This window comes from Hippopotamus amphibius, chromosome 1 (assembly GCF_030028045.1).
Source record: "Hippopotamus amphibius kiboko isolate mHipAmp2 chromosome 1, mHipAmp2.hap2, whole genome shotgun sequence".
NCBI classification, from domain to species: domain Eukaryota; kingdom Metazoa; phylum Chordata; class Mammalia; order Artiodactyla; family Hippopotamidae; genus Hippopotamus; species Hippopotamus amphibius.
The window spans coordinates 198809320-198826316 of NC_080186.1; the positions used below are offsets into that span (position 1 = coordinate 198809320).

Here is a 16997-nt window from a genome sequence, read left to right on the forward strand (position 1 = left end):
GCTAATAACACACAATGTCCAGGACAGCCCGACAAGGCAATAATGAGTTTGAGAACCCTTGAGTTACATGCAGTAAGGATACTGGAGCACTGCTGAGGTAGGAAACAAGCTATGAAAGATAATGAATGTGGTTGCTGTCCTGATGATAGCCACTTAATATGTAATTTTTTTACCCAAATATTTTATAGAATATTATATTTAAATACTTTTATTTTCATTTCACAAAAAAAAGCAACAGTGTTTGCAGGTACACATGCCTTTCAGTCAGTGCTGGTCATATGCAAAACAAGTTATCAGAAGTATAAAGAAAAATAAGCCTTTTCCCTTTACAAGTGACAGAACACAATTTGCATATATAATATTATATATACACACTATTTTCAAAATCTTTCACAAAAGACAGGATTATGATACAAATTTAGAATTCTACCCACAAGTTCAGATTCAAGGAACTGGAGATCTCTATAAGTGTTTAAATACAAAAATGTGATACCTTTACAAGTTTTGAAGTAATTACTTTTCAAAGTGTTTGATAGACTATTCTTCACAGCAGTATGGAACACTTGGCTTTAATCAAGATGCTGTAAGATTAATTTTTGTCTCAATGTGAGTTTGTTGATTAATGCAAATGTTCCAATTATGCTGTAACTGTCATTTTATACACATGAGTGTATTACTGTATTGATGCTTTATACAGTTCAAGTTCTGGAGCATTTCATTTAGCTAAGCCCTGACCTTTACTTCCTTTGAAGTATTTCAAATTAAGCACTGTTAAGAAATACTGCTAAATATGACCATGACTAACTCCAAAAAGGTGCCCCCTTTTCTTTATGATCAAAGTTAAACGTGGCATGAATAAGCTTTTATTTTCCCTACAGCAGCAAGTAGAAGTAACAGCAAAGTATAAGCAAATTTTTCTTCACTAGAGCCTGAGAGTTTGATATGGTAAATAACATCTGCAAATTTTCTAGGAGTCCTATCACTCAGCGTTTCTAAAAATAACAATATGGCAACTCTTCAGCATTATATTCACTATAAATTGCAGAACAAACAAATAGCGCTCAGAGGGAGGAAGAGAGGGATGGATGATTTTATACATGCATTTTCTTTGATACAGACAAATGTGGAGTCATAACATTTACCATGTGGTGGATGAAGAATCAATGTGAAATATGATTCAAGAATGCCGAAAGCTAACACACAGGTCTGGATGTATGAAATGCATGAAGAACATACAGCTAAAGAGGCAACATGGGCTTACATTTCCGAGTACCCTTGAAGATAACATCTAACAGTACAAGCACTGAAGACAAAAAGGAGAAATGAACAGGAATGGTTTAGCTAGTGGAGAAGTGAGGAGAGACAGATGCAGCCACGCAGAAGAGCTCTGGGTAGGAAAGGGTCAACTCGCCCTACCATATGTAAAGTGTTGGAAGACTGAAAGGGCTTGCCACCCATTTAGTTTTGGGGCCCATGTTGTCATTTACTAGAACAATGACAATAACGCAAAAGATTCATTCTAGAAACCAAAATAATTTCTACTGAGTACACAAGAATGTGCTGTGTACTGATGGAACCGCAACAAACTTAGAATCCAGGCCTCAGAAAGAAGCTCCTCTCAAGGGTCTTCAAATGAGTTCTAGGCAGCATGTCAACTGGCTTACCAGTTACTAAGAGATGAATCAGCAAAAAAATTTAAACACGCTTAAAGTATTGTCTTTTTGACATTTCCAAAGTACAGGTCCCTTCTCACCATTTCATTCAGTTTGAAAAAACCTAAGAAATGCTGAATCGGATTAGCTTTCACAACCAGCCACATCCAAGTGTCTTCTCCTATCGTATCTGCTACATGCCTGGTTATAGCACCACAAAGCTACACCTTTAGGTCAGATGGCAGGGATCTGGTGGGACATTTTTGTTAGATACATTCAGGGCCTGCAAGGGACTAAGTATTAAAGGAAAACAGTGGGGGGAGAAAATAAGCAAATCATATATGTGCATGTATATATTTACATCTTTAAAGGTATATATCTGAGAGAATAAAACAAACAAAATAACAACTATACTAGCTCCAGCTGAAGGAGCAATTATGTGGAAAAGGAAGAAGTAACCTGTCCATCTATGAAACTCAATTTTCATTAGTCCCTAAATAGCCATATATGGGACTAAATACAAAATAAAATAACAAATGAAAGCATTTCATATGTATCAAGAATATTCTCCTGCCAAAAATATAAATCTCTATAAAACAAGTAAGCAAACAAAGCACAACTCTTCTACTTGCAGTTACCCACACAGGCAACAAGGGGAAGGGGAGAAGGGGAGGTCGTCATACACTTCTTCTCAATTTGCCTTCGGTACCTCGACATCCACCCAAAAGACTAGTATGAAATCAATACCATGGAAACATTTATATACATTTTTTAAAAGTTCACATTCTGTCCTTTCCCACTAACTACTACCCACCCAATAATTCCTCCCTCTAAAAAAAAAAAAAAAAAATCCCAAATTGTTAAACTGTTGCCCACGCAGGCAGTGAGGGAAGGGAGTAGAGGAGATTTATCATACATCTGGACCTCCACATGTCTTCATGTACCTACAGATCCCAGCAAAGGACTGGGTACTAAATGAAATACACAAAACACAGCAACCATTTATATATACTAAAACAAAAAGTGTGTACACACACCCCACCCCCACCCCAGACCTCTCCCATCCCTACCCCTCCAAAAACAGAAGCCAAACATCTATTCTACCACTGCCCACCCAGGCAATGAGGGCACGGGAGCAGGGAGATTTTTCATAGACTCGATCTCAACTTTCATTAAGTTCCTCAATAGTCATGCAAAAGACTGCATTCAAGATGAAATGAACACCAAAAGGGGCAGAAACATTTACATACATTTAAAAATTTACACATCTTGCCAAATAAGCTCATGCTCCATTAAAAAACCTCAAAAACAAAGAAGAGAAAACCATATCCTCAAGTACTCTTAAACTACTGCAGGTATACAGAGGCTATAGGGGAAGGGGAAAAGATTTATTATACCTCTGGATCTGGGCCTCTGCATTACATTTGATATTTACAAATCCAAACAAAACACTTGGTTTGAAGTGAAGGGACAAAAAAAGGCAGCAAACATATATATACACTAAAAAAAAAAAAAAAAAAAAAAGCAAACCCAGAAATCCCCTACTACCCTGCCCCTCCCCCCAAACAAAACAAAAACACCTCCAAACAACTAGCCTACAAGTCATTGCCCAGACAGGCAATAAGGGAAGGGGAGAAGAGGAGATTTTTTTCATAGAATGAACCTTAATTTTCATCATGTACCTAAGTATCCATGGAAAGGTTTAGGAACAAAATGAAATAACAAAAACAATGAGCAAAAAACACGTATATACATTTTAAAAAGTACACATTCCTACGCTCCCAGGTGAGGGAGTGATAGAGGTAAAAATAACAACCTAGACTACTCTAAAACTATTGCCCACAGAGGCAACAAGGAAAGGGGAAGAGAGGAGATTTTCATAAATCCGGACCTCCATGTCTTGTTAGGTACCTACATGTCCAAGCAAGGGACAGGTACAAAACAGAATAAAACAATATAGTAACAAGCACTGTATATATACAGTTTTCAAAAGTATATATCCTGCCCTTAGTCCCTTCCCACCACCCGAAACTTCAAAAAGCCCAAACTACTTTAAAATTATTGCCTACACAGATAAAAAGGGAAAGGGAGAAGACTGCTATACATCCGGAACTCCATGGTTCATTAACAACCTACACGTCCAAGTGAAGGACTAGGTACCCAATGAAATACTATAATAAGGAAGTAAAAACATGAACATATATTTAAAAAGTATTCAATACCCATAGAAGACCCTCTGAAACTAATCAATTACCCTACTAGCCACTGCCCACATGGGCATCAAGGGAAGGGGACAAGAGGAGACTGTCATACATGTGGACCTCCATGTCTCATTAGGTACTCTGATGTCCTATGAGAAGGACGTAGTACGAAATGAATTAGTTATAATACAGAGTAGAAGATTTACTTATATACATAAAGTACATACCCCACTCTCCCACCCCACAAAACAAAAACTACTCTAGCTATTGCCCAGTGAGGCAATAAGGAAAAGGGAAAAGAGGAGATCTGTCACACTCTAAACCTCAGTTTTCATTAAGTACATATGCATTCATGCAAAGGAACACATATAAAATGAAATATTAAAAACTAGCATAACATTTATATACACTTGAAAGAAGAATATACAGCTCTCTCCCCTTCCTGCCCTCAAGAATACATCAAAACAACAGAAACTACAACTACTCGGTTATATCCACACAGGCAATAGGAGAGGGGTAAATGGGACATTTGTCATACTTTTGGACCTTCACGGTTCATTAGATACCTACTTATCCATGAGAAGGATGAAGGAAATACAAAATCAAAAAACACCCACAAAGAAGCAGCAAACACCTTTGTACACGCTTTAAAAAGAACATACTCTGCTCCTCTCCCACTATTAACATCCCCTTCCAAAAAAGGAAATCAAATAACTACTCTGTAGCTGTTGCGCATACAGGAAAAACAGTAAGGGTAAAAGAGCTTTTCATAGGACAATATTTCACTTTTCATCAGGACACACTATATTAAAATGAAAGAATATAAAAACATATCAAAACATATGTACACTTAAAAAGTATATACCCCCAAAGAGCCACTCAAAGAAATCAATCAACTATTCTATTAGTTATTGGAGAAGAGGAGGTTTATCATACTTTCGGACTTCCACTTTTCACCTGGTACTTACTTGCCAATGTGGAGGATGAAGCACAAAATTAAAAAAAGCAAAACTCGGCAAAAATATATATTTACACAAGCTTTTTACAGTACAGATGGAGATGTAAGGGCAGAAGGAGGAAGGAAGCTCTTTAAAAAGAGTTAATTCCAATCAAAGAAAAAAAATAACAGAGGCAAAAGGGAGAAGAAGAGCTACATCATACCTACCAAATTCAGGTCTTGTTTTGCACACTCAGCCCAGGAACTGCTGTCCTTGCTGATGACACATCTCCTAAGATGCATGCATCGTCCCTGAGGCCCCAGGAGATACACGGGGGCTGTGTGAACGTTCAGCAACCTGACTGCAGGTGATCACTCCAGGTGCTTTAGATGGAGCAGACGCTTTTAAAATCCAGCTCCATAAGAGGCTATCTGTCATCCAACAAACTCATTACTTAACTTTCATTTCTTGGTTTCCAATATTCAGAAAGGATTCTGTTCTGTACCCAGTAAGACTGATGTGGCTTAATATCCTCTATATAATACCCAGAACTCTTCTGACAGCTCTTTGTTCCTACAGTGGCTAAAGTACAGTAAAATGAAAACACGAATGGCATAGAACATTAGCATTAATTAGAACCTGTCACAGAAAGTTCACGAACACCAAAACAATGGCAAACAACATAATTTCACTTAGAGAGATTTATATAAAACAGGATGGAGGAAGGCACAAGCTTATGGTGGCAGCTGACACTACTTCAGTTTAATTAGGTCTAATCACTTGGTATTAACAAGTGATTAGATATAAACAAACTGGACTCCTTAGATTTTTTACTTTCACAGCCTTTCAGATCTCCAAAGCATAAGTTTTTCTTCTACAGTTCCAGATCTCCAGTTCTGTCTTTCCTAATTATCTAGTATGATGTGCCTTTTTATCAATTCAAGTAGACCGTCTGTCTGCAATGAATATAACACTTGTCAAACAGTACTTAATTGGGTCATGGACCTCTGTGCTCATAAAAAACAGAATCATATGACTGCTGTGCTTCCATCTATTTAAGTTCTCAGGAATACAGTGGTGAAATAAAATTCTGGGGGAGAAAACTTCAAAAGCTCCAATAATACTTATTATACTACATGCTCTACCTGTTACTTAACCTAATATTCCTGACATAGAGTTAGTTTCTGGAAGCCCCATATAACAGATGGGACAGTATAACATTAAAAAGTATGGAATTCCATGGGAAAATCTGAGGTGAGGCCTATAAATAAAACTACAGATAGTATGGATCTGGTATCATGGGAATGAATGGTTTTTAAGTACAAAGATAGAAATGAATTATGAGTTACTTCTTTTTAGCCCATGTTTTGATAGATAACAACCCCTACCTGCCAACACACGCACACCCACAGGAGAGAATGACAGTAACTCAAGACAAGATTTGCCATATGCAGCGTCAACACACATTATGGAGCAATGCAAAGATGGGCGGGTGAAGCTGAAGAATCTCAGCTGATTCTGAGAAGTAGCAAAATTTAAACTCTGTATCAAAGTGGACTTTAGTAATATAACATGGTAAAAAGACCAGCAACAAAAAAATCCTTCAAAATTTTAGTATTTTTCCCCACTCTAAAAATATAAAAACACATTGACTTTCAAATATCAACTAAATTATCATTCATTTACTGAAGCACAAGAGGAATAAAGACCTACAATCACTCCAGTTTCGACAAAATATCTTCAGATGATTCTGTGATTCTCAGATAATATTTTCTACTCTAAAACAGAGATAAATGCTTAGAAAACACTAAATTGGGGAAAAACACACTAGGATTAAAGAAGATTATCTTTGAGCTTCTATTGCCAGTCTTTTAAATTTTGTTATATAAAAATATTTTCATAAAATAAAATATAATTTTATACACAATCCCACATATTCTCACTTGATACCTGCTGAATAAAAAAAGGTAACCTTTCCCATTGTCTGATTCAGTGGAGTGTTCTAAGTGCTGAAAAATGGGTAAATACCCTTTTTATATATGTAGATGTTTTCAAGCAAAATATAAAGTATAAGAATTATTAGGAAGAAAGCTTTTCTCCTAAGAATCAAAGAAACACAACAATCTAAGTATAAGTCTGCATAGCTCAAAAAATTCAAGTACAGTATTTCTCCTTTAGAAGGAGTAAAATTGCCATTCAGTTTTGGATACTTTCCTCTTTCTCTCTTCCTTCCTTCCTTTCTTTCCTTGGCCATTCCTTATAATCTGTTAGTTTGGCCATTACAAAAGAAAACTTTGATTTTTCAACTAAAGAAAAGCACTGTTTCTGACAGTAGAAAAAATTCAAAGCCCACCATATTAAACCTAAATCAAGTTACTCCTACCCACATTCTCTTTATTCCTTTAAGGTACTATGGTGAACTTTAAATAAAAATGTTCAGTTTCTCAAAGGTCCTATTTTAAAATATGCTTCTAATATGTGACTCTATCATATAAAATGAAAACCCACCCAACAGGTGTGATTTGGAGACAGTGTCTATGATCTATTATGCCAAAAAGCAACAAACAAATTGTATCTTTAATAATAAAATGAGACACCAATATTAAAAAAATGCTTGCCATAAATGTAGAAATACTTATTTATAACATAAGGTGTATCTATGGCAGGGAGTGATAAAGGTGTACAGAAGTTTGGAGAATACTGGAATTCATAAGTAAAATAATTATAATTAATGCTAACTCAGTTTGAAATATTTTCCTGAAAGATGAAAAGGTGTTAAATATTTGGAAAATTTAATCTTTTGGCCTTGTTATTTAGCTTTACAATACAACAAAACTTTTAAAATTCTGTAGCACCTGGCTATTCATCAGAAAAAAAAAATATAATAGTTATAAATTTTTTCCGGAAAATAAAAGGATTATTCAAAACCCCCAATCAAAGTAGATCTGCACACCTGAGGTCGGTTCTCTATAGGTGCATGCTTTGGCGACTTCATTACCAAACTTTTTGAAGCTAACTTTGAACCACAGTCAAATAACATCTATCAAAAAGAAGCAACAAATGGCTAACAAACCAGCAGCCTGCAAAGATGGTGGCTCCCATGGTAGCTCTTTCCTTATTTCACGGTGTCAGCACTTTCCAGATACTGAGAAATAGAATAGAATTCCAAGACAGATATTTCTTCTCCATTTGAATATCTTCAAAGTAGAAAAATTACCCATTGTTTTTGTAGATGGTTGGCATGTAGGTGAATATAATTTGGTAATAAATAACTACACACTGCCCAAAGACATTTCAGAAAAGACAGATGAAAAATACAGACGGGCCCTGAGCAAACTAGAACTCCTAAGAGTGCGAACAACTCAGCAGCGATCCTGGTTTCACCTTGGCTTTTGCAAAAGCAGCAGAGCCCAAGTTAACAAGCTCTCTGAATGGGTGACAGAACGAGGTGCAGGTGTGCATGCTACAGCCAAAACGTCAGAGTTTTAAGGTTCTTCTCCATCCACTGGATGTTCAACTGAATGACTTCCAAAGCCTCCTGGACACAACGAAGTCGAAAGGTTGCCTCTGACTGATTTTCAAAGAATGCCTGGACCTGCAAGTTGCACACAGAAGTATGTCAAAAGAAAAGAATGGTATATCTCATGTAACTATGAATATCCTTTTCAAAATAAGCTTTAACTTAGTGATGGCCACGCTTGATGTCTTAAGAGAAGTGGAGACAAGAAACACTATATTTTAATATTTGAAGTATGTGCATTGAATTCCTGATCCGGTATGGTGAAATCTGAAGTAATTTTTAAAAATGAATTCCCCTTACTCCCACAAGGAGGAATTTTTCAAATTTAAAGTAGAAAAAAAAGGGGGGGGGGCAACTACCAGTAAATAAGGTAGAGTCTGAAGTTAGGCCGGGGGCCCAGTTTTACCCTTGGAACGGAATTCTTCAAAAACAATTTAATCACCACTTAAAAAGAAACCTGGCATATGTTGATTTTAATTCAAAAAAATCATCTGTATCAGGGAGTAAAAGGAATATTGTTGAGAATGGAATCAGAATTTCTCCTCATTGCTGTACACCCTTTAGAAATAGTCCCCATGCAGAAGCGTTAGCACTGGTGAAGGCAGACAGAAGTGAGAGGAGCTGGCATGAGAGGCCATCATCTGACTTGAACTGAGTAGCCTGAGGGGAAAGGGATAAGCAGCCTCCCCAACAGCATTTTACACAACCAACCTCAGATAAATGTGCCTTCGTTGAAAACAGGTGAGTTGACCCAGCAACAATACTTTGTATGGTATAGGACCCCAGATGGAACCTGAAGAAACACAAACATAAAAGAGTGAAAAGCAAAAAGAATGAGTCAGCTGCTGGTAAGCAAAGTTCCTGAGTGCAAAGGACATGCTTAATGTGAGCCAAACACGCCCAAGGCAGAGGGGACGCCTGCTCCTGGGAACGGCAGCTCGGTACGCCGGGAGTCACCCTGCACACACCTCTGCCGGTGGAAGGAAGGGTGGGCAGAAGGAGATCCAGATAAATTATTACTGCATTTTCTCCTCGAAAATCACGTCATACACCCAGAAGGTGTCCTCACTGATTAAAGAAAAAACGAGCTACGTGGGCTCACGCATGAGCTGGGTGTGAGTTCCTAACTGATCTCCTGGTAATGAGGAGGTATTTTCAACACATGTAACTAAACAGCTATTCTGAAATAGTCGGTGGTCAGGCCAAGCTGAGTGAGCTGGTGTCAGCACGGCTGGGCTTGATTAGTACTTAAATGGAACACCACTGTTAAATGACTCGTGTTGCGGAATTACAGAATTATGTTTACAAACGTGAATATTTCTGGGTGTTCAGTTAAACTATAACTGAAACATTTTTCCTTTCACAGCAACACATTAACTTCTGTGAACCAATACAACCCTGGGAACTGTTTTCAAATGCAGAGCCTGTGAATACTAAAAATTAGTAATTCTCTGAGAAACTTACTTCTGTACAAGCTTATTCCAGTGCTCTTTGACAAAATCCCATGCCAGTAAGTGTCCAGGAAAATGACGGCCCACTGTTCTAATGATAAACGACAGCTTTTGTGTTCGGATGGTATCTCCACTGAGGCTACTTTTCATTAACCTGAAGAGCAAAGCAGATTTAGCTTCCAAGATAACCATTCATGATGAAGTGATGACTGAATTTAAATTAATACTGGTCTCCTAATTAAAGCTCTGTGGCAATTCAAGGGATATAACTTTTGGGCTAGTCTGAGATTCATGAACAGTAAAAACTTATTTTTTTAAATGAAGGAAAAACCAATAAGATAAGCACTTAAATATACTGTCACATAGTAATAAATAGTTTTTGATGTAATAAGGACATTTAGGAAATAAGTTCTAGTAGAATATATTATAATTCTGAAGACTGGTGTTTTTTCCTATTAAAAACCTGATTTGAGTAGGGAGGTATCTTATTACTGTTAAAAAACTGGGCTGTCATATGAAATCAGAATACACACAATAGGACTTCCCTGGTGGCGCAGTGGTTAAGAATCCACCTGTCAATGCAGGGGACACGGGTTCGATCCCTGGTCTTGGAAGATCCCACATGCTGCGGAGCAACTAAGCCCGTGCGCCACAACTACTGAGCCTGCGCTCTAGAGTCCGCAAGCTACAACTATTGAGCCTGTGCGTCACAACTACTGATGCCTGCGTGCCTAGAGCCCATGCTCTGCAACAAGAGAAGCCACCACACTGAGAAGCCCACACCCCACAAGGAAGAGTAGCCCCCGCTTGCTGCAGCTAGAGAAAGCCCATGTGCAGCAACAAAGACCCAATGCAACCAATACATAAATAAATTTAAAAAAATACACTCAATAAATTTACTGATACCTCATATGTATTAGATAATGTTCTAAATTACTGAACAACAATGCTTGAAATAGGTCATTACTACCTGCCCTCATTTTATAGTTTAAGAAGTTGAGGTTATGAAATTGCCCCAGTTACACAGCTAATAAATATTAAAGCCGGGCATTTGAACATAAGCATTTATTATGTGATAATATCTGCCTATAGTGAGAAAACACCCCTAAAAGAATGCAGCAATATTTTTAATAGGGAAAAAAACTGAAATGCTCATCAAGATGTGATGGATTAAATAAATTATGATAGAGCCATGTTATGGAATAACACACAGCTATAAAAAATGAAGCAGGCTATATGGCAAATCTCAAAGACTCCATCATTCAGTAAAAAGAACATCACAAAAACACTGGGTATGGTATAAACCTGTAAAGACACAGACAAGGACTGACACTGTTAACAGAGGAGAGGCTAAGAACAGAAGTGAAGGATCAAATGAGATACTTTCACATTTTACTCCATTTTCTTAGGTACTGTTTAAATACTTTATAGTGGAAATTTATCAGTTTATTACTAGTCTAAAACAAAATTATTACTAATTTAAAAACAAAACCTTTTCTCTATTTGCTTGGGTCAGAGGCTGGCTATTACTTTAAAGATAATGACCATTTGCAGTGTATCCTTTGGAAAGTGGGTCTGGGCAGGTGCTGAAGACATCTCTGGGACACTACTACGATTTATATAAGCAAAATTAAAAGAAGCAACGAGACCCAAGTGCCTCCCTCCACCCTCTCCTGGCACTGATGTTCAAGATACTTCCTACTTCTTCAGGCTACTCGGAGCTCCGCTCCCCTGCCACTGACTCTTCTTCCTGTTGGGAGGCCCTGCTTACTGCCCTTCCTTCCCCAGGTGAAGCCTCCACTTTTCAGTCTTCATCAGCTGCGTAATTAAAAAGGAAAAGTCTGACAAACTCACATGAAGGTGTAACCTATAAGCTTTTACTTGGTACCTTTTTCTGAAGTGTCTGCATTTTCAAAATGACAGCTGGGACAGAACAATGCCTTGACCAAAAAGAATGAAACACTAACTGTGGAATTAAAGACAACATGCCAAGGGGATGAAGATGTTTTTAAGAAGAAAGCAGGCCTGTGACTCTTGGCATTTCCAGTCTCTTCTGGGCAAAGCACTGTGTCCTATGGGTACAGGTTCAATCCCAGAGACAAAGCCCTGCACGTGTGGGCTCCTCACCACACTCTCGAAGTCAGGTCTGGCCTGTGAGCAAAGGGAGGAAAAGGGGGATTCCCCACCTGAGGAGCACTGTGCTTTTATGCTTTTGATTTCTATAGGTCATATTCCTTTGGTGGTTTCATACCAGTAAAGTTTCCGTACATCTTCTGAGCTAGCAAGAGCTTCAAGTATTTTATTCTTCTCTGCTTCAGAGCCTGTAGAGACATATTTGCTTAAGAGGAATGACCAGCCTTTCTCAGTTTTTGCTCCAACTTTGAACACAGTTGTCATGACATCTGTAGGTAGGCTGTAAGAGAGGTGGTCAACTATGAGAACGAGAGAAAAACCATGAATACAGAGGCAAGGAATTGACTAGTGGTAGTGTTTTGGGGGACAGAGCAGGTAATAATGAGTCTTTACTGTACAATTAATTGTCAAGAAGATGATTAATTCAGTGGCTGCTGCTTTCCTAATGGTGTGACTAAAAGAATATCAATTCATGGAAAACAATTTGGAGGTTCCTTAAAAAACTACAAATAGAACTACCATATGATCCAGTCATCCCACTGCTGGGCATATACCCAAAGAAAACCATCATCCCAAAAGAAACTTGTACCATAATGTTTATTGCAGCACTATTTACAATAGCCAGGACATGGAAGCAATCTAAATGCCCATCAACAAATGAATGGATACAGAAGATGTGGCATATATATACAATGGAATATTACTCAGCTATAAAAAGGGATGAGATGGAGCTATATGTGATGAGGTGGATAGAACTACAGTCTGTCATACAGAGTGAAGTAAGTCAGAAAGAGAAGGACAAATATTGTATGCTGACTCATATATACGGAATCTAAAAATGGTACTGATGAACTCAGTGACAAGAACAAGGATGTAGATACAGAGAATGGACTGGAGAACTTGAGGTTTGGGGGGGGGCGGGGGGTGAAGGGGAAACTGAGAAGAAGCGAGAGAGTAGCACAGACATATATATACTACCAACTGTAAAACAGTCAGTGGGAAGTTATTGTATAACAAAGGGAGTCCAACTCGAGGATGGAAGATGCCTTAGAGGACTGGGGCGGGGAGGGTGGGGGGGACCCGAGGGGGGGGGAGTCAAGGAAGGGAGGGAATACGGGGATATGTGTATAAAAACAGATGACTGAACCTGGTGTACCCCCCCCAAAAGAAAAAAAAAAAGAATATCAATTCAATTTAATACAATAATTATTCACTGTGTATCCACAAAGAACCAGGCAGGCAACTGGCTGGATGCTGTGGAGGGGAAGAAGAATGAGACACAGTCTCTGCCCTCTGGGAACTCACAGGCTATCACCAAGTACAGAACAATAAATATACACATACAGTAAGTTCCATGGTAGAAATACAGCAGCAAATGTAGCAAGAGGGGTAGAAGCACAGTCTTCTGCCATATTGAGATCTCAGAGCTGGAAAGGGCTTTAACGGGTTAAACACCCCACCCCAGCTCTCCACCTGATGCTTGACTCTCTTCCCATAATGCCCAGTAAGGAACCCGGAGAGAACCAATCATCATCAAAAACATCTCTACTAACTGCTAATTCCACCTGCTATGTTTTATGCCCAAATAAAAAGAAACTTGTTTGACACCTCACACCCGTCAGGACAACTATCAAAAACCTAGAGAATAAGTATTGGCAAGGATGTGGAGAAACTGGAACTCTTGTGCACGACTGGTAGGAATGTGAAATAGTGCAGCCCCTATGGAAAACATCATGGGAGGGGGTCTTATAAAATTAAAAATAGAACTACCATATGATCCAGCAATACCACTTCTAGGTATATATATGAAAGAACTGAAATAGGGTCTCAAAGAGACATCTGTACCCTTGTGTTCACAGCAGCATTATTCACAAGAGCCAGATGGTGGAAGCAACCCAAATGCCTATCAACGGATGAATGGAAAGACAAAATGTGGCGTATACATACAGTGGATTATTCGGCCTTAAAAAGAAAGGAAATTCTGACATATACTACAACATGGGTGAATCTTAAGGACATTAAGTGAAATAAACCAGTGACAAAAGACACATACTGTATGATTTCACTTATATGAGGTATTTAGAGCAGTAAAATTCCCAAAACAGAAGGTAGAGTGGTGGCTGCCAGAGGCCAGGGTGAGGAGAAAATGCGGAGCTGTTATTTAGGTAAAGAGTTCCAGTTTTGCAAGATGAAAAAGTTCTGGAGATTCGTTGCACAACAATGTGAATATACTTACATTACTGAACTTGTACGCTTAAAAATTAAGATACTAAACTTTGTTATATGTATTTCACCACAATTAAAAAAAAATCAGTCTAGTTTGAGAATCAGGTACAAAGAGTTCACCTACATTAACACTGTTTTACAACATTTATGACCCAGGACATAAAGATCCTAGTTTCAGTATATGATGTGAGGCACAGAAGAGGAAGAGAGGTCATTTGAGTAGAAGCACACGTCACCTCTGAGTTCCATTGGATGCCATCCAATCGTTAAACAGCTTTATGGCAGCAGTGCTGCAGTTCTCCAGGCTGTGGGTGCAAGCAAAATCTAGCAAGACTGACCGAAGCTCTCGAGTAGACGAGGTGCCCTCATCACTCCAAGTTTGCTGTTGGATTTGGCTTTGAAGCAATTTAAATACCTTGGTCTAGAGAGACAGAATGGATAACAGAGTAAAAATAATTAGGACAACCAGAAAAATCAGGACAACCAGATCTCTTTTTTTCCAACATTTACCCAAGGAAGGGGGACATAGATATTACTCATTAAATATCAACTGATATATGAAGCCCACATACAACTGGGATGAAACCATTCAATAGCTAAGGCTATAAATAAGACTGCTATAGCCAAGGTGGACTTAATGACATAAGACAGAAAGAATTAATGACTTCTGTGCAGCAGGGAATCTTTCTTCTGTGTATACTCAGCTAGAAGTTATTTTCCTGCCAAAAAGTATCATCTATAACCACTGCTGGAAGGAAGTTGGAACTTCCTGACCTCGTGACTTTAGAATCCATAAATCCATTAAGCAGTGAGAGAAAAATACACTTTCTTACTGATGGGTAGATGCTTAAATGTTTCTGAATCCAATATTAAAGGAAAATTTAAAATATCATCTAGTTTGATGGTATAACAAATTAATCTAATCAAATTAGCAAGAAAACGAGGCCTGTAGGGAAGAATAGTTGTTTATAGTTATTTTTTCTCCTTCCCCAACTTTTTATTTAAAAAATTTTCAAACCTACAGAAAAGCTACAAGAACAGTAAAATGAATACCCATATGTTAGATTCACTGTTTTTTTTAACACTCTTACATTTGTGTATAACACACATACACACCATACTTGTTTTTCTCATTTTAGCTCAACCATATGAAAATAAGTTACAGATATATTTCATTTATAAATACTTTAGCAGGCAATTCCCAGAAATAAGGACATTCTCCTATGTAACCATAATACCTTATCACACTTAAGAAAATTAACAGTTATTCAGTAAAATCATCTACTATTGAGTCCATCGTTATAATTACTTCTGAATGAGATGTCATTCTTAAATATAAACCTGTGGTATTAAGAAACCAACAGATCTCCTATTTCTTTTTCATCTTTTCCCACAACAAAAGCATGGAAGCTGTTCACAGTATTTGGAACTATTTCCATGTTCCAAGCTGTGTGCAGGGGGAGGAGTGAGAACACAGGGGATTTAAAAAAAATTATATGAAATATGCATTTATGAATGTCACTAAAAGGAACAAAAATTCTAATATAAAAATGCTTATACGTATTTTTTAGAAAACCTTCATGGCTACAAATAAGGAGAATCAAATGAAAACAATTTACAGGTACCCCTCACGGGGGGTTCTCAGCGCTGGATGGCTTCCTCCCACTAGTGCTTTAACACCCTCACCACCATGTCTCATCTCCGGAAGGCAAGCACCACACATGACCACATACAAAACCTCCTAACCCCCCCAAATTAGTTCAAATTCTTCACAGAGCATAATACTCTTCTAGAGTGGCTCTGTCAAATACCTAAAATGAAGCCTAGTCAGAGAGTTTTAAACTGCTGAGGCCATTTTCTCAGCAGACCTTCTCTGAATAAGTCTCTTGTGGAGCTGACTATGAGAATGGAAAAAAGAATCCGTACGAGAAGAAGGACACAAAGTTTGTGATAACATGTCAACACCCTTTTGTTTGCTTGCTTCAAAGGCAATGAAATAGAGAACATTCACCTTGTGGAACGTGTGAGTTACAAAGCTTGCCAGTCATTGGGAGGATGTGAAGTGGAAAAACACTTGCCATGCTGACTGATAGTGCAAGGAACATAAAAGCAAAGCGGGAGGTCCTGCTAGACACACGACGGCACCGGCACACGCTGTCATCCACTGGCCTGACCTTCTCAGTGGCATCGTGACAGCATCGTGACAAGTAAAAGAAATTTAAAAGCTACTCATAACTGTCAAATAGCAACAAAGGAAGAATGAGAGAGAAAGAGAAAAAAGTTCCATACTTGCAATACCATTAAAAAAAATTCAGTGGAGAAAAATGGCAATGATCCTTTAGAGTTTACTAAAACAAAGCAGCCAGCGGGAGTTAAAGTACTGGAAATGAGGGAAACCTGACAGCTGAAGATGCTGAAGCTAATTCCTGAGCAGTTACTCCACTGGAATCACAGGGTGTAACTTTATTACTTATACCCTGTACCAAAGAGTCAAGAGGAAGTCCCCAAATAGCTGATTTTAAATATATTTCAGGGGAATTCCCTGGTTGTCCAGTGGTTAGGGCCTGGGTTCAATCCCTGTTCAGGCAACCAAGATCCTGCAAGTTACATGGCGTGGCAAAAAAAAAAAAATACAAATGATAACATAAAAGAAGAAAAGATTTTATTTAAAAAAATAATAATTCTGTTCTTAGAAAATTTGGATTATAAAATCTTTTTGTAAGTAATTCAGGTTATATTTTTAATATTAATAAGTCACAACAAGTGCTTCAAATTATCTTTCCCTTTTAGAAATAAAATTAAACCTGTTTTTCCATGGTTCTACATTAATTTTTTTAAATTTAAACTCATTAAACAATAGAATTCAATCCTCTGAT

The 16997-nt window shown here is 37.9% G+C and overlaps 1 protein-coding gene across 5 annotated transcripts in view; it reads right to left on the reverse strand.

Annotated features, from left to right (window-relative positions):
* Nucleotides 1-211: 211 nt before the first annotated feature.
* Nucleotides 212-16997, reverse strand: part of LNPEP (leucyl and cystinyl aminopeptidase) — a 97189-nt gene continuing 80403 nt past the window's right edge. For 4 of the 5 annotated variants that reach the window (XM_057738600.1, XM_057738608.1, XM_057738622.1 and 1 more), the window contains 5 exons: nucleotides 14358-14542; nucleotides 12014-12175; nucleotides 9776-9916; nucleotides 9023-9104; nucleotides 212-8386 (listed from right to left, as the gene is read on the reverse strand). In XM_057738600.1, coding sequence (XP_057594583.1) covers nucleotides 8255-8386; nucleotides 9023-9104; nucleotides 9776-9916; nucleotides 12014-12175; nucleotides 14358-14542 — 702 coding nt within the window. In that variant the 3' untranslated portion in view covers nucleotides 212-8254. Of the gene's footprint in view, nucleotides 8387-9022; nucleotides 9105-9775; nucleotides 9917-11948; nucleotides 12176-14357; nucleotides 14543-16997 lie in introns of those variants that run through there. The other variant, XM_057738631.1, reaches the window with a different exon arrangement.